At 33.2% G+C, this 22,352-nt stretch overlaps 1 protein-coding gene and 2 non-coding genes across 3 annotated transcripts; all 3 read left to right on the forward strand.

The window, feature by feature from the left end:
• Positions 1-2,034: 2,034 nt before the first annotated feature.
• MIR10186J (microRNA MIR10186j) lies at positions 2,035-2,162 on the forward strand. Its single transcript, NR_161741.1, has one exon. It is a non-coding gene; the product is annotated as a microRNA MIR10186j (primary transcript).
• Positions 2,163-3,459: 1,297 nt separating this feature from the next.
• Positions 3,460-3,587, forward strand: MIR10186L (microRNA MIR10186l). Its single transcript, NR_161743.1, has one exon. It is a non-coding gene; the product is annotated as a microRNA MIR10186l (primary transcript).
• A 4,826-nt stretch (positions 3,588-8,413) lies between these two features.
• On the forward strand, positions 8,414-16,085 carry LOC100807170 (AUGMIN subunit 6). Its single transcript, XM_003553829.5, has 13 exons — positions 8,414-8,791; positions 8,884-8,940; positions 9,047-9,141; positions 10,046-10,196; positions 10,568-10,693; positions 10,822-10,978; positions 11,431-11,491; positions 11,573-11,834; positions 12,718-12,843; positions 13,538-13,696; positions 13,794-14,040; positions 14,409-14,888; positions 15,366-16,085. Exons 1-13 carry the CDS (start codon positions 8,576-8,578, stop codon positions 15,404-15,406), a joined length of 2,178 nt encoding a protein of 725 aa, XP_003553877.1. The 5' UTR covers positions 8,414-8,575; the 3' UTR covers positions 15,407-16,085.
• The last annotated feature ends 6,267 nt before the right edge of the window (positions 16,086-22,352 follow it).

The raw sequence follows: 22,352 nt of genomic DNA on the forward strand, positions 1-22,352 counted from the left end.
CCTTCTTAATTATTCCGAGGCCACTTGATCCAACAGAAAACACATAGTTTATAAATCCAAAGTTAGAGACCAACATGTAAAACATCTAATACACCACAAAACACGGATTTAAGCTTCTCTTACCTCTTTAGTACCAAAAAGAGAGCTTTCTGAAGAAGGAGGACAAAATGATGAACTTTAGGTCCAAGGGAGGAGCTTTCTTCTACTCCAACAACAAGTCCACCTCATCGCTCCAAACCCAAAAATGACCACAAACGAAATCAAAAGCCCAAAAAATCAAACTTTTTCATGAGCTCCCATGGATGCTCTATGAGAAAACAAAAATGGTTTAAAGGGAGGAAGAAGAGAGGTTCTTACCACACCAGGAACAACCTAAAGAACTACAAGGAGATGAGAAATAAGCTTTCTTTTGCACAAGGAAGACCAAAACTCAAGCTCTCAAGAGAAGAGTTTTCTTGAAGAAGAGGAAAATAGTAGAGAATGATATAAATTTTTTTATTTGGGTTTCAGATTTACAAGGGTTTAGTGAGGAGTTGATGTCCCTCTCCCTTCCTTTTCTTCACACTCTACACTTCACTAAACTCGCCCACTTTTTTTTTTGTAAACGAAGACCTATCCACTTAGATCCAAACACTCTAAAATTCATCAAAACACAAATACAACATGACATATACATAAACACAGGCATAAACATAACAAACCATCATCTCATAATTAATTAATTACGACACTTAAATTAAATTTAATTACTCTTGTGAATTAATTAAAACCACTTAATCAGACATTATGAAAAAAAATAATGTTATACTTCAATAACTCTACACTTTCACATTATACACAAACATCCTTCTTCTCTAATATCTCAAAACTATGCTACTCCTAGTCACAACATACAATTAGTTGTTTTTGCTTCTTCAACTCCACCCGTTATCGATTCAGGTGCTAAAAACTCTGATATATTTCTCTTGAATACTTCACCATGTCCTCATTTCTGTTTTTCTTTTTTGGTTTCTTTTATGTAATTTATTGTTTATTTGTAGTAGTTGGTGCTTTTCTTTTCCTTTTCTTTTTATTTAATGGGAAGAAATATCAATGAATTATAGGAGAGGGAGCAAAGCACGAGGGATGGGAAGAGGGATTTGGGGTTGAATCATAGATGGGAGAGAAGAAAGAGTGTTAATTAAGGCTTAAACACGTGTTAGTGTCTAGTTGGCTACTAGATCAACTTATGTGTACAGACACCTAGATTCAAACACATGTTGAGTTGGGATGTGTAGTGATGGCAGTACTGTTTGGTTGGTGCGAGAAGAAGGAGAAAATGCAGATTGCTGCGAAGGGATGGTGGGAATTATGGCATGCGTCACTGTTCCTCTCATGAGAGAGAATGAGAACTATTTTTTATTTTAGGTTAACTGTTCGTAGTAGGTTTGGACTCTGGGTAAGTGTTTTTTTTTTCTTTTTCCTTAGCCTTAATTCTTCTTTTCTTTTATTCTTTCTTTTCCTTTTTTTTTTTTTCTGGATTATTCTTTCTTTTCCATTTCTTCTACTGTTTTTTTAGAATTAGTTAAAAAGAAACTAAGCACATAAATATTTTAAATTTTACATTATATCAAAATAAATGAAAAAAGATTTTTTAATATTATATTTTTTTTTTTGCTTTTTCTTATTTTTTAGCTCTTTATTTTTTTCATTAGGTCACTATATTTATTCTTGTAGCCATTTTTATTGATAATAATAGCTAATAGTTTATGAGAAATTGAGTACTTTAAATTTGGAATAGGAATATGAATTGATCAATCAAATTATGTTTTATATATATATATATATATATATATATATATTAAAAAGTTTAATATATATCAGGTCAAATTAGGTTAATTTATGACCCACCAGTTCAACCATTTGATCCATTAACTCGATTGGGTCAATGACTAGACTGATTTTCATAATATTGTTTAAAGGTTTAATTACACATTTAGTCTCTATAGTTTCTAAACTTATTTATTTTAGTCTCTCTAGTTAATACATGAATTTTTTAGTCACCGAAGTTTATATTTTAATTCTCAAACTATCTCTACTGTTAAATTTTTTTAACTAACGGAGTTAAAAAAATTTAACGGCAGAGACTTTTTGGGAATTAAAATGTAAACTTAAGGGATTAACAAATTCACTTATTAAACTTTAGGAACTAAAAAATTCACTTATTAATTATAAGAACTAAAATGAATAAGTTTGAAAACTATATGGACTAAATGAATAATTAAACCTTATTTAAAAGTGTATTGCTAATTTGCTATACTCCTCCGATGCACTAGCATTCCTCTTGTTCAAATTCGGCGAACAAGTCTCAATGTTTAGGAGAGTGTATTGTATTAGGATTTCAAATGAATTTAAAAGACTTTTTTTTTTGTATAAAAAAGTCCTGTGATATTCAATTAGGATTTTTAAGTAATATAAATAAGTCTTTTATAACTTTTAAGATTTTTTTAGAATGACAACAAAATCTGATGCTATTCAATTATGATTTTTTTATAACTTATAAAAAGTCTTTTAGTATTCAAAAATATAAAAATTTCAATGGATTATTTTTTAAGAAATATTTTGATGCATTTCATCAAATTTTTTAACTCGATTGGGTCAATGACTAGACTGATTTTCATAATATTGTTTAAAGGTTTAATTACACATTTAGTCCCTATAGTTTCTAAACTTATTCATTTTAGTCTCTGTAGTTAATACATGAATTTTTTAGTCACCGAAGTTTATATTTTAATTCTCAAACTATCTCTACTGTTAAATTTTTTTAACTAATGGAGTTAAAAAAATTTAACGGCAGAGACTTTTTGGGAATTAAAATGTAAACTTAAGGGATTAACAAATTCACTTATTAAACTTTAGGAACTAAAAAATTCACTTATTAATTATAAGAACTAAAATGAATAATTTTGAAAACTATATGAACTAAATGAATAATTAAACCTTATTTAAAAGTGTATTGCTAATTTGCTATACTCCTCCGATGCACTAGCATTCCTCTTGTTCAAATTCGGCGAACAAGTCTCAATGTTTAGGAGAGTGTATTGTATTAGGATTTCAAATGAATTTAAAAGACTTTTTTTTTGTATAAAAAAGTCCTGTGATATTCAATTAGGATTTTTAAGTAATATAAATAAGTCTTTTATAACTTTTAAGATTTTTTTAGAATGACAACAAAATCTGATGCTATTCAATTATGATTTTTTTATAACTTATAAAAAGTCTTTTAGTATTCAAAAATATAAAAATTTCAATGGATTATTTTTTAAGAAATGTTTTGATGCATTTCATCAAATTTTTTAACTCGATTGGGTCAATGACTAGACTGATTTTCATAATATTGTTTAAAGGTTTAATTATACATTTAGTCCCTATAATTTCTAAACTTATTCATTTTAGTCTCTGTAGTTAATACATGAATTTTTTAGTCACCGAAGTTTATATTTTAATTCTCAAACTATCTCTACTGTTAAATTTGTTTAACTAATGGAGTTAAAAAAATTTAACGGCAGAGACTTTTTGGGAATTAAAATGTAAACTTAAGGGATTAACAAATTCACTTATTAAACTTTATGAACTAAAAAATTCACTTATTAATTATAAGAACTAAAATGAATAAGTTTGAAAACTATATGGACTAAATGAATAATTAAACCTTATTTAAAAGTGTATTGCTAATTTGCTATACTCCTCCGATGCACTAGCATTCCTCTTGTTCAAATTCGGCGAACAAGTCTCAATGTTTAGGAGAGTGTATTGTATTAGGATTTCAAATGAATTTAAAAGACTTTTTTTTTGTATAAAAAAGTCCTGTGATATTCAATTAGGATTTTTAAGTAATATAAATAAGTCTTTTATAACTTCTAAGATTTTTTTAGAATGACAACAAAATCTGATGCTATTCAATTATGATTTTTTTTATAACTTATAAAAAGTCTTTTAGTATTCAAAAATATAAAAATTTCAATGGATTGTTTTTTAAGAAATATTTTGATGCATTTCATCAAATTTTTTAATATAAAACATTTATCAAACAATCTCACATAAAATCCTTGAGATTTTGTTAAACTTTTTTCTTTCTTTTTCTATTGGTTATTAACCAGTTATGATACTTTCTTTTCTCTCATCACACATACTCTCTTCTCTTTTTAATATTCTTCAAGATTTTGTGCCATATATTTTTTTCTTATTCTTTTGGAATAAAAAATGTAAAATATACTCCTCTCCTATGCACTTTTTCCTTTGTTTTTAAATTAAATTATTGAATCCTGCCTAGGGTAGCTTTGCTATTCTTAGCCGGTCCCAAGCCCGGATAAAAGGAGAGGGTTGTGTTAGGCTTTCGACAGCCAACGTTAAACTTTGTCGAATCTCTATGACATGGATCAATTACGTAATAATGTGAATGCTAGGTCGTTGCCCGGAAGCAACGCGCTATATGGCTCGAGTACAGTGTCAAAAGAGCAAGGGCCGCTGCATCGCCGCCCGGATGTAGTGAAAAGTAAGCAAGGGTTCCCACATTTTCGTGAACGGGTGTGGGTAAAGAAGCTAGTTCATGACAGGAGGATTCGCTTTGGTACATGGAATATAGGCACACTTACTGGAAAATCTATGGAAATAGTGGATGTTATGGTGAGGAGGAAGATCAATTTTATGTGCCTACAAGAAACTAAGTGGACAGGTGAAAAAGCGAAAGAATTAGACAACTCGGGATTTAAGCTGTGGTATACGGGAAAAATCAAATCAAGAAATGGGGTAGGGATTATTGTGGACAAGGAGTGGAAGAAGGATGTCGTGGATGTAAGAAGAGTAGGAGATCGTATCATAGTCTTAAAATTGGTAGTGGGACAGGACACCTTTAATGTTATTAGTGGGTACGCACCTCAGGTTGGGTTAGCAGAACACTTTAAGGTAAAATTTTGGGAGGATCTAGAAGGGGTACTTCAGGATATACCCCAAGGAGAGAAAGTTTTCCTAGGAGGGGATCTCAATGGACATGTAGGTAGCGTGGCTAGAGGTTTTGAGGGGGTGCATGGGGGTTTTGGCCTAGGGGAGATGAATGGGGAGGGTAAATCCATCTTGGAGTTTTCGGAGGCTTTGGATCTTTCTATAGCCAATACATGGTTTAAGAAAAGAGAGGAACATCTTATCACTTACAAAGGTGGAGGGACATGTTCTCAGATAGATTTCTTCCTTATCAGGAAGTCTGATAGGAAGTATTGCTTGAACTGTAAAGTTATCCCGGGAGAGAGCTTGACTACCCAACATAGAGTTTTGGTTATGGATGTAAGAATTAGAGATAGGGCAAAGAGAAGAAGTCCTATGGTAGCACCAAGGATCAAATGGTGGCACTTGAAGGGTGAGAAACAGGGAATCTTCCAACAAAAGATATGGGAGGGTTGGTGTGGACAATCACAAGGAAGTGCAAATGATATGTGGAACAAGATGTCCCAAGAGATTATTAAAGTGGCTAAAGAGACGTTGGGTGAATCTAGAGGTTTTGGACCTAGGGGTAAAGAATCGTGGTGGTGGAATGAAAATGTTCAGAGCAAAGTTAGAGTAAAAAAGGAGTGTTTCAAGGAGTGGTCTAGGTGTAGAAATTCTGAAACTTGGGATAAGTATAAGATAGCTAGAAATGAAACCAAAAAGGCGGTGAGTGAGGCAAGAGCCCAAGCTTTTGACGGACTATACCAAGCTCTAGGAACCAGGGACAGAGAAAGATCTATATATAGGCTTGCTAAGGGTAGAGAGAGGAAGACTAGAGATTTGGATCAAGTAAAGTGTGTTAAGGATGAAGAAGGCAAAGTCTTAGTGCATGAAAAAGATATCAAGGAAAGGTGGAAGGTGTATTTCCACAACTTATTTAATGATGGATATGGATATGACTCTAGCAGTCTAGACACAAGAGAAGAGGACCGGAACTATAAGTACTATCGTCGGATTCAGAAACAGGAAGTAAAGGAAGCGTTGAAAAGAATGAGTAATGGTAAGGCGGTGGGGCCAGACAACATACCAATTGAAGTGTGGAAAACTCTTGGAGATAGAGGTCTTGAGTGGCTCACCGAACTCTTTAACGAAATTATGAGGTCAAAACGCATGCCGGAAGAATGGAGGAGAAGCACGTTAGTGCCAATCTATAAGAACAAGGGGGATATACAAAATTGTGCAAATTATAGGGGAATCAAGCTCATGAGTCATACCATGAAATTATGGGAAAGAGTGATCGAACGGAGATTAAGAAAGGAGACTCAAGTTACTGAGAATCAATTTGGTTTCATGCCGGGAAGGTCGACCATGGAAGCGATTTATTTATTACGGCGGGTGATGGAGCAATATCGCATGGCCCAACAAGACTTGCACTTGATTTTTATTGACTTGGAGAAAACGTATGATAGAGTGCCTAGAGAGATTTTGTGGAAAGCTCTAGAGAAGAAAGGGGTTAGGGTTGCATATATTCGAGCTATCCAAGATATGTATGATAGGGTATCGACTAGTGTTAGGACACAGGGTGGAGAGTCAGACGATTTTCCCATCACAATTGGTTTACATCAAGGGTCAACCCTTAGCCCCTACCTTTTTACCTTAATTCTGGATGTCCTCACGGAACAAATCCAAGAGATAGCGCCGAGATGCATGCTTTTTGCAGATGACATAGTCCTCCTTGGAGAGTCGAGGGAGGAGTTGAATGAGAGGTTGGAAACTTGGAGACGAGCTCTAGAAACACATGGCTTTCGCCTAAGCAGAAGCAAATCGGAGTATATGGAATGTAAGTTCAACAAAAGAAGGAGGGTTTCTAACTCAGAGGTGAAAATAGGAGACCATATTATCCCTCAAGTCACACACGGTTTAAATATCTTGGGTCTGTAATACAGGATGATGGGGAAATTGAAGGGGATGTGAATCATCGCATTCAAGCAGGATGGATGAAATGGAGAAAAGCATCGGGGGTGTTATGTGATGCAAAGGTACCGATCAAGCTAAAGGGAAAGTTTTATCGGACTGCGGTAAGACCGGCGATTTTGTACGGAACAGAATGTTGGGCGGTCAAGAGCCAACATGAGAATAAAGTAGGTGTAGCGGAGATGAGGATGTTGCGGTGGATGTGTGGTAAGACTCGACAGGATAAAATTAGAAACGAAACTATTAGAGAGAGGGTTGGAGTAGCGCCTATTGTAGAGAAGATGGTGGAAAATAGACTTAGGTGGTTTGGGCATGTAGAGAGAAGACCGGTAGACTCTGTAGTGAGGAGAGTAGACCAGATGGAGAGAAGACAAACAATTTGAGGCAGAGGAAGACCCAAAAAGACTATAAGAGAGGTTATAAAAAAGGATCTCGAACTTAATGATTTGGATAGAAGTATGGTACTTGATAGAACATTATGGCGGAAGTTGATCCATGTAGCCGACCCCACCTAGTGGGATAAGGCGTTGTTGTTGTTGTTGTTGTTGTTTAAATTAAATTATTGTTTGTCTTATGTGTTAAGACTAACCATAATTTTCTTATACTGACTATGTCTACACTAACTCGACGTAATATTTTCGTGACGGTCACCCTTAATTTCATCATCTACTTAACTTAGTAATCCTCCTACCAATTTTCCATCCTCATTACTTCCTTTTAGTATATGTTTATTATTGTATTTCATTTAGCACATATCATTAGATTTATCATGAAATAATTTTAACAATTAAAAAACTCAAAAAACTAACGTATAATGTTAAATCTATTGTTCAAATATAAAAGTGAGAGTGAAAAAATGATATTACAAGAAAGATTAATATAGAAGGACATAAAATTAGAATTAATATAGCTATTAAAAAATTAAAAAAATTATATTAGTTTTACTTTTTTAATCAAAACTTCATCATTTATTATAATTTTTTTCACTAACTCTTATAATTTTAAATGTATTTTTTAAAATTCATAAAATTCTTTCAAATCTTATAAATTTATAAAATCCTTTTAAATTTTTAAAATTTTATAATATAAATTTATTAAAATCAAAATTATCATAAAAATATTACAAAGAAATATGATAAATCATAATATTTTTATATAATCTTTAAAATTTGTAAGAATTCTTTTTGTTAAAATATTTTTTAAAAATCGTAATCTAATATAGCCTTTAATCATCCATGGTTGGGTCCCAAGCACGACAAAACATTCCACCTCCCCTAACCCGAAACGACAAGACGTGCAACGATACAATTCTCGCCGGCACCGAACGACGTCGTCGTGCATTTCCGGAAGCAAAAGTCTAAAAAACAAAACCCCAAATTTTCCCGAAATTCAATACGCACCCCTACTTTTCAAATTGCGGAGCCGTTCCGCAATTCTGCACAAACCCAGGGACCTCCTCCCCTTTCAAAAATACTAGTAAGAAAACCAAAAAAAATCAAAAAACAAAACCACAATTGCACAACACGATAGAGCAGGATTAGAGAGAAGAAAAAGAAGAAGCAAAAGCAACCGAAACACACACAGAGAGAGAACAAAACGAAGAAGAAGAAGAACACAGAGAGAGAGAGAGTGTGTGAAGGTGATGACGATGGACAGAGAGAAGGAGAGAGAGATAGAGCTGGAGAGTGCAATGTACACGAATTGCTTGTTGTTGGGTCTGGATCCGGCGATTATCGGAGTCGGAGCCTCCAACGCGACTCCTCGGGTCGGGCATTTCCGTCACTCGAACCCTAAATTGGGGGAACAGCTTCTCTACTTCATCCTTTCCTCTCTCAGAGGTCCAATTCAATCCGCGAAAGTATATATCTCTAATTCTCAATCCACTCCCTCGCTCTTCGCTGTTCTATGATCTCTCGCTCTAACCCTCGGTTTTTTTTCTCGATCTCGCAGGATTTCGATAAGGTCTGGCCGATTTTCGATTCCGCGCAGTCGCGTGATTTTCGTAAGGTAATATCGATTTCTGTTTTATTTTCTTCCTCTCTTTCGCTTTTTTTTTTTTGGTGTGAAATTGAGTGAATGTGTGTTTGGATTGTGCTGGAATTTGGTTGTGTAGGTTGTGCAAGGGATTATTAGCGAGCTTGAGTCGCAGGGCGCGCTTCCGAGGAGCAATTCGAGGGTTTCTTCACTTGCTACATGCTGTGGACCTAGGTTGGTGGTGTTTTTGTGTGATGGATCGTGCCATGTTTTGTTGATTCGTGTTTGTGTGCAGTTGACTGTGTTGATCCCTGGGAGTAAGGGGATACTGAGGGGGAAAAGTGAATGTAGTTTAAGGGTTTGCCTTTTTGGGAAATTGGTTTGTAAATTGGTGCATTGTTGTGGTGAGAGTGGAATTGGTTTTATTTGTTTATGAATGAATGGATATTTACAAAGTTCAGGGAAGTCATGGACAATTCTAATCTGCTGAAGCTTTTAGAGAGTTATTTTGAAGAATTTAGGAGCTGAACAAAGTAGTTGTAGGTATTGAGGGACTGAGACTTTTCCCCCTAAATAATACCATTAAAGGAAAATTCCTTTACTGAGGCGTTGAGCGTTGTTTTATGATACTGAATGCTGGTCGGTAAAGAGCTAAAAAGAGCTTAGGCTAAATGTTATAGAGATGAGGACATTGTGGTGAATGAGTGAACATGCTAGACAAGATTGAGAGTTAATTCATTTGGGAGAAGGTAAGTGTAGAACTTGTTGAGGAAAAGATGGTAGAATTAGAATCTCACCTAAAATTGTTTGGCCATGTGAGAAGAAGACTATTAGACACCCTAGTAATAAAAAGCTGAAGCTGATATGGTGGACAATAGCCCAATATTAGAGGTAGATTGAGATCTAGAAAAAACAGTTAGTGAAACCAATGAAGAAAGGACTTTAGATCTCGATGTTCTTTCTATAGACTTGGTTTATATGACTTTTGGATCCATAGAGTGCTCACATTCACCTAGTGGGAAAAGGCTTTTGTTATATTGTTATAGTAGTCTCATATGGTAAGATGGCAATGGAAGCTCATTGTTTGGATTTTGTTAAAGATGGTTCTGAAGTTATTTGAGTGTACATTTTGATGTAGGTTTGTTGAGCTTCTATGGCAACTTTCTTTGCATGCTTTACGAGAGGTTCATCGACGGACATTTACTGCTGACATATCTTCTAACCCATTGCCTGCGCCATTGACTGATGTAGCCTTTTCACATGCGGCTACTCTACTTCCAGTTACAAAGGTAATGGTGATATTCCATGAAAGTTTAGTGAAGGATGAATTGACAATCATCATGTGGAATATGTGTGCATGTTTGGCATATTTGCTGTAGAATGCAAAATTGTCATTCCAAACATTTACAAAAAAATGGTTGTGCTTCTAGTGTAATTGTTTTTTAAATCTGAAGTCCTTTGAAGTCCTAGAAAAGTATTAATATTACTTTGCCTGTGTATGTCCTTTGAATTTTGTTCTACATTCTCTTTGCTCACACTGATTAAAATGGGTAAGAAAATAATTTTTATTTTTTGCTTTATTTGTTTTTCTTTCATGTTCTTATGTTGATGATGTCACTTGGCCTTTAAGTAACCCAATTGAGTCTTTGGTCTTAAACAGGCAAGAATAGCCCTTGAAAGAAGAAAGTTTCTTAAAAATGCAGAGATGGCTGTACAGCGGCAGGCTATGTGGTCGAATTTGGCTCATGAAATGACTGCTGAATTTCGTGGTTTATGTGCTGAAGAGGTATATCAATTACTGAAGGCTATGTACCAAATCCAGCTTATATATGTTATATATTGTATGTAGTTCGTATCCCCTCTCCCCATCAAGAATATTCTCTAATGCAATTATAATGTAAAATCTGAATACAGGCTTATTTGCAACAAGAATTGGAAAAACTGCATGACTTGAGGAATAAAGTGAAGTTGGAAGGAGAACTCTGGGACGATCTTGTCTCTAGTTCAAGTCAAAATTCCCATTTAGTTTCAAAGGCTACTCGACTATGGGAATCTTTATTAGCTCGTAAAAGTAAGTGCAAAGATTAATACTTCCCTTGCTCTTTGCATGTCTAATGGATCATGTAATTCTAGTAAGTTTGATTTTGTTAAGTGGGCTAGATAATTAATTATATGTTGATAGGTTGGGTTATATCTACAATTGAATTCCTGTATTTGTAAATTGATTAATAATAAGATTTTGCTCTTCTCATTGTTGTCTAACATGCTCATGCCATTTTTTGTGGTATAGCCGTACAGAATTGCTAATTTTCAAAGTCTTTTATTTTTCCTTTTTCATTTCTGATATGCTCATTATGTTTTCAATGAGTGTTGATGATAAACCATTGGTACTAGGATCCTTGCAATTTAAGATATTAAGGTTCCTTGCTTTGTCTCTCTGCGACGTACAATACTCTGTTATTTTTTTTTTAACTTTTTTATAAAAAAAGACTAGCTTATGATGATATTGAGTTTTTAATACAGGTCAACATGAAGTTCTTGCGTCTGGTCCTATTGAGGACTTGATAGCTCATCGAGAACATAGGTAATGTAGTGATTGCTTGCCATGCCTGTCCAATACATGTAGGCCAAATTTACCAGCTAACTTATTGATACAAAATTTCAGATATCGAATCTCTGGATCATCTTTGCTTGCAGCAATGGACCAGAGTTCTCAAGCTCCTTATTCAGATGTATTATCTGCTCAGTCTGGGGATTTGTCTGCGATGGATAACAAAGAAGAGAATGATGGATCACATTTTAGCAATGAGACATTGACAAGAGTGGATGACAGAACTGGAAGAGCCCACCAAACTGTTGATGTAGCAGAGGTTATACGGCGATGGACCCATGCCTTGCAGCGTATCCACAAACAATCACTTCATTTGGTATGCTCTTTGCAAGCTTTTCTTTAAAGATGGTACTATCTGCTATTATAATTCCTTCCTTTCATTGATGTCTATAGTTTATGGTTTCCAATGACAGAAACACTGTTATATGTTTATATAGTAATTCAGTTTGAGGCATGAGGGTTTCATAAACTGCTTTTATGAATAGGAAGTCATTAGCTAATTTTAACTTTTTGAGTATGGCACAAAAAAAAAAAAAGAAACTTCAAGAACTAAAATCAAGCTCTTCATAGTTGTTCACTATTTTTATTTTTTACTGAGATATCAACTGTGATATAAGTTTATTGATGTTACTTGTGACCATTGCCTGTGTCTGACACTGTTATATGTTTTTGCATTAACTAAATGGCTTTATGTTTTGGGGTAAGAAACCAAACAGCTTTGGTTATATTATTTGTTAAATATCTTGATTTTTGTCAACCCTTGGGCATGCATGATTTTTATCTTATCAGCTAACAATCTAGCATTTTATTTCTTTCAGCATTATATTTCTGTGATAGACCATGGAAAATTATAAAACTTTTAAAATCATGATAAAGTTCTTTTCTTAACATGTGTTGTTTGATTAACAAGTTGTCCCAAGTTTTTGTTAATATATTTCTTGTAATATATAGTTGATGCTTGTTGTTCAATAGTCCAAACTCTTGAAAATTAAGATAATCAAACTTTGTTGCACCAAATACTTGGTGATTAAATGTATTTGTTGTAATTATATCTTATTTCCCCTTTCCCTACACTCACAGTTATTATCGTTATATTCAGTTGAGAATCACAATGCCCAGTAGTAAGTTAATTCACATCATATTGTTATTCACTGATATTTGTTACTTATAGAAACATCTAACCATAGTATGATCTGTAGGCAAAAGCGAATGATGGAGAGGGTCCTGATATATTGCGCAGTGCACAGGAAGGTGATTCAAGTGGCCATGCTGAGTCTTTAGCAGCAACCCTTGCAGAGCATCAGCAGCATTTGGCTAGCTTCCAGGTAATGCATTAAATTATGCTTTAAAATGTGCTAGAGCGGTTGATCTTACCTAGGTTGATTCCAAAGGCAGCTTCATTTTAGTAGTCATTTACTTATGATAAAGCTTTTAGACCAACTTGATGCTTTTATGCTGAAGGAGAAATGGTGTCCTTAATATTTTGACACTACTTATTTAATTGATCTTTTTGGAACTTTTATTGTGCAGAAAGTTACATTGATGTACTGGAAATTTTACTTTTCTTAGGCAGGTGTTGTTTATTAGAGTGGAAAAAAAGTTTTGTTTGGAGATCACTTCAACCCACCCTTTATGTATGAGGGAATAGATTTATGCATAAATTTCTGCATTTTTTTGTGTTGGTGGACTGTATCTTTTAAGATGCAAACAGACTTTATTTTCCTTTTTTGCTGACAGCTTGTATATAATTATTGCATGTCTGTGGCTTATGTATTAATGCAAGTATATGAGTAAAATTCCAGCTAGCTTTGTCCTTTGCTATTCAGCAAATAGCACTGGCTATGGAGGATTTATATTCCCTTTATGAGTTAGCTTCTTGTTTTACTCTTAAATGTTGATGTATATTTTGACTATTTCTTCCCGCTTTTTGCAGTAGGGGTTGAGTAACTTGTACAGAGTTTCCTATACTTGAAAAATTCCTCCCTAGGAATCTCACATAGTTGCATTTTTCATTTGCAGGTGCTTATTAACCAACTCAAGGACGTTGCTCCAACCATACAGAAGTCCATATCTGAGTGTACAGAAAAGGTTAACTGTATAGCCTCCAATCTACCTCCAATGAACAGACCTAATGGTCGATCAACGTCACCTATCCAGACACAGAGTAGTGGGAGGATGGTATTCTACTATTTTAGTATAATGTGATTGTTGCTTTGATGTCTTCACAATACCATGTATGATTTAACCCTATTTTTCCATGTCACATATTGTTCAGGACAATAGCACTGATGATGTTAGTGAGGTGACTTCTAGAATATCTAATATTCAGCTTGACAAGGTTTCTGTTAGTCCTCCCACTTTAAAGCTTCCTCAATTGTTTAGCTTGACTCCATCTTCTGGAAAAGCTGGAAATGTCCAAAGGCGGCACAATAATTCTCCTCAAACCAGCCAAACAGAGAACCTCTCTGATAGGAAATCACTGGATCCTCCTTCAAATAACGAAGTAGCAAGTTCAGCAGAAGGTATGTTTTGTCATCTTAGGCCTTTTGTCTAAATGTTTTGTTAGAGCTATAAATCATATTTGAGTCTCCACCCAATAGCTTATGCATTTGGGAGACTTGGTCGTTGACATGGTATCAAAGCCTCTCTGACCAATGGATTAGGATTTCAATCAATCCTTGCCTCCATGATCCCCCTTCTTCATAATTCAATTAAGCTTCAATACAAAGGAAAGTGAGCTTGTGCACCATCCATGTTTAACCTTAAAGGACTCTTGCTGTTATGTTAAGAAATATAAAATCATTCTTGGACTGGGATCATCTATTTATGATTTTTTCAAGGGGATTTCATCAGTTAGAACACAGTGGCTGATAATGGCTTTGTTTTGTAGATAGTGACAGTTCCTATGTCCACAATTTGAAGAGGTCTGTAAGAGAAGCGGCTCTGTCATTGCGGTCATGTAATTCAGAGTCATCACGGGATAGTCAATCTGATGAAAGTTCTGAGCATTTCTTTGTCCCTCTTTCAGAAACTAGCTTTTCTAATTTAGATGCAGACAAAAGGGGAGCTTCATTAAGGAGCAAAAGATTATTTGTATCTCAAATGGATGATTCCTTGCTTGAGAGTCATGCATCCGGTGGGCATGGGGAGAGAAAGTTTGATGAATTTCCAGATATGTTGAATGATTTGGAAAGGCTTTCTGTCTCTGATTATGACAATGTTAATGGTTTTCTCTCATATCCTGGTTCAAATTCAACATCTGATGCTCGGCGGTCAATTTTTGATTTTGAGGATGCCCAGGATCAAGTCTTCTCACCACCTTTGCTAATGGACTCATCACTTTTGACAGATCCATTTGAAGACTTGCTGGGTATGTTGAATTTTCAACAATGTTTTGGTTCTTATCACCTGATATTTTTTAAATGCTTTGCTTATTTGAAATATAGTACAGAGCAGGAAAAAAACTTGGGGGGAGAGGGGGTTGGGGGGAGAGGGGGTTGGGTGTAGGGATTTTTAAATGCTTTTTTAATGTTTGTTTCTGTATTCTTCCCCTTTTACAAAGGGGTTTCTCCATTTTCACAGAAAAACTTACATTTGCATATTTTTAACTAAGTATGATTAATGCAGATATATTCTTCTGAAGCATACTTTCATGGGAGAAACTAGAATAAGGATATTTGGGTGGGCTAAAGTTATACTTTATATGAATATATTTTCAGGTTTTGCTCATTTTTCGGGGTGGGGGGACGAACGTGTACTTGTGCCCCCATCATATCTTTATACTAGAAGTTTCTTAACTTAGCCACATTATACGATCTCTCTCACATGTTGGAATTTGTTGTTGCAGCCCCTCTGTCGGAGACTGAAACGGCCTTGATAGACCATTGAAAAGTTTCTTGGCAACCTGCAAATCTTCATTGAAGAAATGGCATTACTGATGTGGTGGATTGCTATTCTTTTGTTGAGATATGTACTCCATTCACCTTATATATAACACGATGCCTGTATGATTTATTCTTGGTTGGTATATTTTCACCATCTATGACTCTGTTGATGCCCTACTACTACTGGGAGGAACCACGAGTGACCTGCGTTCTTCATTGGTGAATGAAGATTTACTTTGGGATGAAGATACTAAAATCCAAAATGCAAGCCTGGGTTGGAGGTGAAGTTAGTTGTGTCTTCAACCAACACCTGAATTTACATTCTAATTTTCATCCACTTGTTTGTTGTTTTAGTCCAACCATTTTCATCTGCTTAAGTAGACTGACATCCCAATGGGCCTGTTGAAAACAAATTTGTGGATATAACAAATGCAGTTCTGGGCTTTTTCTGCGACCCTCTGGCATCCGATTTAGTCAGTCATCATCTATCCTTGGATTGCAATTAATTTATGTATTTTTACAGTTGTGTATCACATGATCTAGGCCTTGTATCTTGGCAATATATCAGGAATGAAACTCACGTCATTTTTATTTTACTGTTCAGTGACATTGCTTTGTGTTTTTCTTTTCTTAAATAACACTGTGCACATGACTGATTAATGGAATATAATTCTTTGATTTAATGCTATGACTTCCACCAATTGTTTGTTTAGCATATAACAAAACTAAGAACTGCGATTAGATGTTTTCGTTTTGGTTGCTATGGTAAAGAGATGGACTGGGAATTTGACATTTTTGTGAGCTTGATTGAGACGGACCTATCGAATTTTGAAATATTATTTTTAATCCATATTTTAGTTTTTTAATTTGATCATACTTATACATTGTTTGCGATGGAATCGGGAATTCATAATTGTATGGTAGCTAAATGAGTTATTAAATATGCATTGATGACTATTTCATAGTAGTTAATAAAAATGATTAACAAGTACTTCGATTCTTTGACTTTCCTACCCCCAAAAGTCAAAATTGATGCGTAGTAGAATAATGCTTAGCAAGAAAGATAAGATCAACACGGGGGTCATTAAATAAGTAATTTCTTAAAACTATTCTGACATTTTTGGAGTCATGGGTGATAATGTTAAGGCCAAAATATGTACGTAATTCAGAATCTGTATATAAGAAGCATATTAAGCAAAACAAAAAACCTCATGAAATGATAAAGATATTTTAAAAAGAAATATATTACATCAATTTTGATTTGTACGAATGAGGTATGAGGTATTAACTAATTTTAGATTAGTATAAAATTTTGTATATATAATTTACATGAAAGAAAATTTTAATGATAAATAGAACTTACTAATGTATTTTGATTTTGATGCTAGTGATAGAACTTTAAATTTCATTTCTCGTGGCTACATTATATTTTTTTATTTCCTTTTTCATTTCTTGTCTTTCTCCTGATGCCTCCTTCCTTTACATCTATAGGTTAATCTCAACTTACTCTCAGGTTGGGAGGGATAGCGGTTAGTGATGGCAAGAAAAAATACTCACTCATATTCATCTTAGGCATGACAAGGGGTGAGTCGGGTTGGGTTGATGACAAATTTGACTCTCTGTCTACAAAAAAAAAAAAGTGGGACAACTATTAAAAAAGACAGGTCTAGTATTTGAATACCTATTCTCATTATTTGTCAGATTTTATTGAGTTCAGATATATCCACTGGTAAGCCCACCGCATCATTTTTTATACTTTTAATTTATATATATATATATATATATATATATATATATATATATATATATATATATATATATAATAACAACCAATAAGTTGTAGGTCTGAAGTGATACTAGGCTCAATCCTCTAAAGTAAGGTATTGGGTTTGAGCCTTGTAAATGAAAAAAAAAAAAACATGGTTGGGAAGGTAGACCTTATTAAAGGTGACCAACTAAGTTCTTTGGCGAAGATTAATCATTAGTAAAGTTGGTGGATATTTCATACTAATATCATGGTGACCCAAAAAATGTTTTAACAAAAAATTGTAAGAAATTACGTAATGATAGCGGGTACAGATACAAGGATAGTTAGATGTTCATCCCCATTCCTGTTTAAAAAAATCGGGTAACACCCATACTTGTATCCATACCTTGTCAAAGTAGGTATTCCTCAACAAAGTAAAGGCAAGTTCAAGATTCTTTGCCATGTCTAGTTCGTGGATTATAGTAAGAGGACCAACAAAAGGAATTGTTGCCTTCTCCCTTTGCAACTATTGGGTAATCAACGCTTCCTCAAACAAAATTACCTACACCCATAAAGGATCGTGAGAATACAATAAAGATTATACCGTAGGAAAAATAATAACAAACACAAGAATTTTGCATGGTTTGACACCTCTTGCACACATTCACGAAACTGTCTCAAAAAGTATTTCACTATCACAAAAATGATTACAAGATTGTAACCCATCCTAAATTATGTATCACCTCTACAAACTCGAGTATCCCACTCAATAGTTACAAGAAATGATAACACTATATCAAACCAAGATACTTTTCTCTCAACAAAGTGACTATGTTTCACAATTTCTCTTCATGTGTGTTTTCTCCACTAATTTTCTTCTCTATTTATAGTGAAGATTGTCACCAACTATAATAAATAAGTTCTCTTGGAAGTTGAAACAAAAACAACTTTCAATGCATCCATTCAAATAGGCTTCATCTTGTAAAATGCAATCTTCCACTTTGCATTTAAACCACCTAAACCTTAGTGGTAAAAATTCAATTCCTACTATGCATTAAATGCACCTTATCTTTTGACTTGGAACTCTACAACAACAATGCATTTCATATATCAAGGAGGTCTCCAACAACAACATTGGCATCCTCTGCCTCATATATGACAATCCGATCGATGCACAGGTGCTTTTGTGGACCTGCATTTAAGACCTTAAGATTGAGCAGTCAATTGCCTTTTGCGTTGCGAGCTTTGCAATAATGATGGAAAATGTTGGTTCATAACCTAAGAGAGGGAAGGAGAATGTGGGGAGTTGGAGGTGCTGGGAGAAGAATAGAGAATGAGAAGATGCAGAAAGAGACAAAAGTATTATCGTCGCCAAAAATTACCTCTGGCGACAAAGCTATGACAAAGAACAACATCAACAAGAGAGCGATTCAGATCAAACATGGAGAGTCTGTAGTAAGATGGTATACCAAAGATTAATCTATAAGCTATTAAAATAGGGTGCACCATAAACCACTTAAAGCTATGGTGCATTGTAGAATCCTCTTGTAGTTATAATTTTCTTATATTTTAAAAATTTCTTAGTGACCCAGACAACTCTTTAGAGAATTTGGACCTAGTACGTTAGACTAAGTGAATGTGTTGACCCACTGACTCAACCCAAATCTAATAACCAAGCCTCAAAAGGATGCATTGAGAATCTTCAAGCAACGAACAAACCTCAATGAGATGTTAAGCAATAGATCAATCAAATTGTTTGGAAAGGCACAAGTGACTTAATGATCAAAGAGTACTTGAGTGTTTTTAATCTTAGTGAGAGATTAAGGATAAGCTAAAAGTGACATAGAAAATACTTATTGTAGCTAGGAGTGATAGAGTAAAAACTCATTTGTAATGAATTTTAATTAGTGAAACTTTTTACAGTTGTGTAAATGAGAACTCGACGTAGTTCAGATTAAGTGAACTTGTGTAAAATTTGTGATTTCACTCTAACTTTTGTCATAACTTGTTTATCTTTAGTTGCTTGAGTTTTATCCTTGAACCCACAAGTTTTTGAATATAAATTCTCTTATTAAGAGCACTTTTTTTAAGCTTGTGATAATGATCTTTTTAAAAACCATTTTATCTTTAGAAAAAAATATTAAATTTTTCTAATACGATATTTAACCTTCCTTTTAGTGTGATATTTGTTATTTCAAATTAAGTGTTAGAGTCCTTACATCTACATAAAGGAAATTCAAACTCATGAGAACATGTGCATATTTTAGATACTAGTGTTGAACGCTTCAAATATTCATATTTTTAAAATAAAAATCAATTCAAATTTATACACATCAAAATATTTTTTTGTATTGAATTCACCTTAATTTTTTGGTTACAAAGGATTTTTTTTGTTTTTTTACAATTCAACATATTTGAACATAAGCATTTCTATGTTTCGAAGTTCAAACTATAAATTACTAAAATATCTTAAAATATGCTCATATCAACTGATTTACACGTTTGATGGTATATTAAATATTTATTTATTAAAATCAAAATTTATAATAATACTTGACTTTAAAATTATTTATGGAATTAGCGGGCAAAGTAGCTTCTGTAATATAATTTGTGATTTCTTATATCATGTGAATCATAATTTAAACAGTAATAATTTTTGCTTCAAAGTTGATAAAACACTGTAATAATTGATGATTAGAATTCAAGTTTTTAATGATACTATATATGGTACGATTTCTTCACAATGAAACTGGTTGGGCTTTCATTCTTTTTATTTTCCTCGGTAATACGTGTTAAGTAATGACTGAAATTATTCAACCACTCATTTCATTTCAATGATGATGTGATTTTCATACAAAAATTTGTTAAGTAATGACTGAAATTATTCAACCACTCATTTTTTAAATGATGATGTGATTTTCATACAAAAATTTATTTGAAAGCAACATTAACAGGTATCCATTAACCGATTGGAAACAATGAAAAAGATGTTATTTTCATTCAGCCCTAAAATCTTGACTAATTTTTTAATAATAAAATGTCATTATCATGATAAGAAATTATTATTTAAAATATGGCTTATCCCAATCACACCTTAACTGTGTTCATGGCACCTTCTTCAAAGTTTGAGTAAGACAATCGAAATTATCTTAAGATCTTCATAGCCAATTAGATGGGGACCACCATCGTGTGCCCACTAATGGCTGCTGCCGAAGCCTAAGTGATAATTTATTTAACTTTGGGTAAAATTGAATTGGACAGAGTTACTATTAAAAGAACATTTGTATTAATAAACCATATTTTAAAATTTTAATTTTCGTGTAGCATGGGTGTCAAGATTTTTTTACACCGTTAGTTTATCAGAATAAGAGTGTTACAAAACTTTTCTATTACACTGTTTTTAACATATTTTTTACTTTTTTAAAAATTATTAAAAATTACAAAATTATAAGTGTAATTTATTATTTTTTATAAGAAAGTATGATTTATGACACAATAATTTTTTTTCATTTTTAATCAATTTTAATTAATAACAAAGACTATGTTAAAAAACTGTTTTGAAAGATACCATTAATTAACATTTTTTCATAATTAGAAATCATCTATAGTTATTATAAAAGTCAATAATATTATTTTATATCTTAACATATAAAAGTAAATGATTTATGTGAAAAAAAATTCATTGTTATTCAATCACAAATTGATATGCATAATATGTTGGTTAACTTTTACAACAATTTAAATGTCATACTTATTATGACTTTTTACTTATTGTCATTATAAAAAATATACATTGACAATGCATACAACTTTGACCTAGTACCACTCAAACTATTGAGTTGTTGGTGTCAATATATAACAAGATTATAATATAAAAGTCCTTTACATGTTCAGTCTATTTAAATTAAATTAAATTTTAAAAATTAAATTTTGAAAGAAAAACTAATTTTGCTATCTAAAATGTGAATGTGGTATTGTACGTTTTTTTTAACCTAAAAAACAATAAATTATACAAATAATACAAGTTTTTATTTTATTTTATTTACATGAGTGATACAAATCATTATGCAAGATGAGAAATGGATTCTTGACTTACTTGCACAAGGAACTGATTTCTAAACTACTTTTTTAGTTGGTCTCTAAACTATGTTTTTTTAATAATTTTTTTAATTGTTTTTTATTTTTTATAATTTTTTTGTTTTAATAATTGTCTATATTTATCTTGTTTTTGTTAAACCAAAATATTATTTTTCATATGTTGTTGCTAAAAAAATATTATTTTGTATATGTTTTTTAAATCCTTTGTATTTTCATTTTATTTGATTGTTGAAATACACAATTAATCAACAACATAATTGAAATAAAAAAAAAACATATTTAACCAACAAGTTGAATTGAACAAAAGTATTTAAATTAAAAAATAGACATAAAATTACAAACAATATAACAAAGTATTTAAATTTGAAACAATACAACAAATTTTTTAAAATACAATGAATATGATATAAACTTAATGTTGTTGGCTTGAACCTACACAAAAGGAGCATTTGTTTTTTGAATGAATTAGGATGTGATACATGGAACATCATTTTGGCTGACCTGATTCTTGAATATTTATTTCAGTGTGTATATGAGAGGAGACATGACGATCCCTAGAATTTCTTTCCTTCTTTGGGTCAGGGCAGATTTTTGACTCGTGACACAATGGTCAATACACTTTGTTGCATAATTCCTCACACAATACTCTATATACGTTGGAGACACTTTCCAACGCATGCACAAGATGTATGTAGTTCTTGTACTCATGGTGAGCATGCTTACAAGCAACAACATGAAAACAAGGCAAGTGCACTTTTTAGAATTTACCACAATCACACCACCTTTCATCCAGCTTGATTGTGAAATTTCTAGCAGGCAAAATTTTTCTCTGGTCAATTGTCTCCTGAACTAAGAATCGTGTGTCGCATCAATCGAACTCAAGAATAATGTGAGAGTTTACCTTTCTCTGTGCGTCTTCCATGGCCTTGTTTAGTACTAGCGTATAAACTTAGCAAGATGTAATCTTTGCTACAAATTCTCTCCCTCTTTGGTTGAACAACGCATTGCACCTTATATATGTTGATTTTACTAGTACACTTACTGGCAGATTTCATGTTTTCTCGAGTACCAAATTAATCGACTTAGCAAGATTGGTGGTCATGTG

The sequence above is a fragment of the Glycine max genome, chromosome 19, assembly GCF_000004515.6.
Source record: "Glycine max cultivar Williams 82 chromosome 19, Glycine_max_v4.0, whole genome shotgun sequence".
Classification (NCBI taxonomy): Eukaryota; Viridiplantae; Streptophyta; class Magnoliopsida; order Fabales; family Fabaceae; genus Glycine; species Glycine max.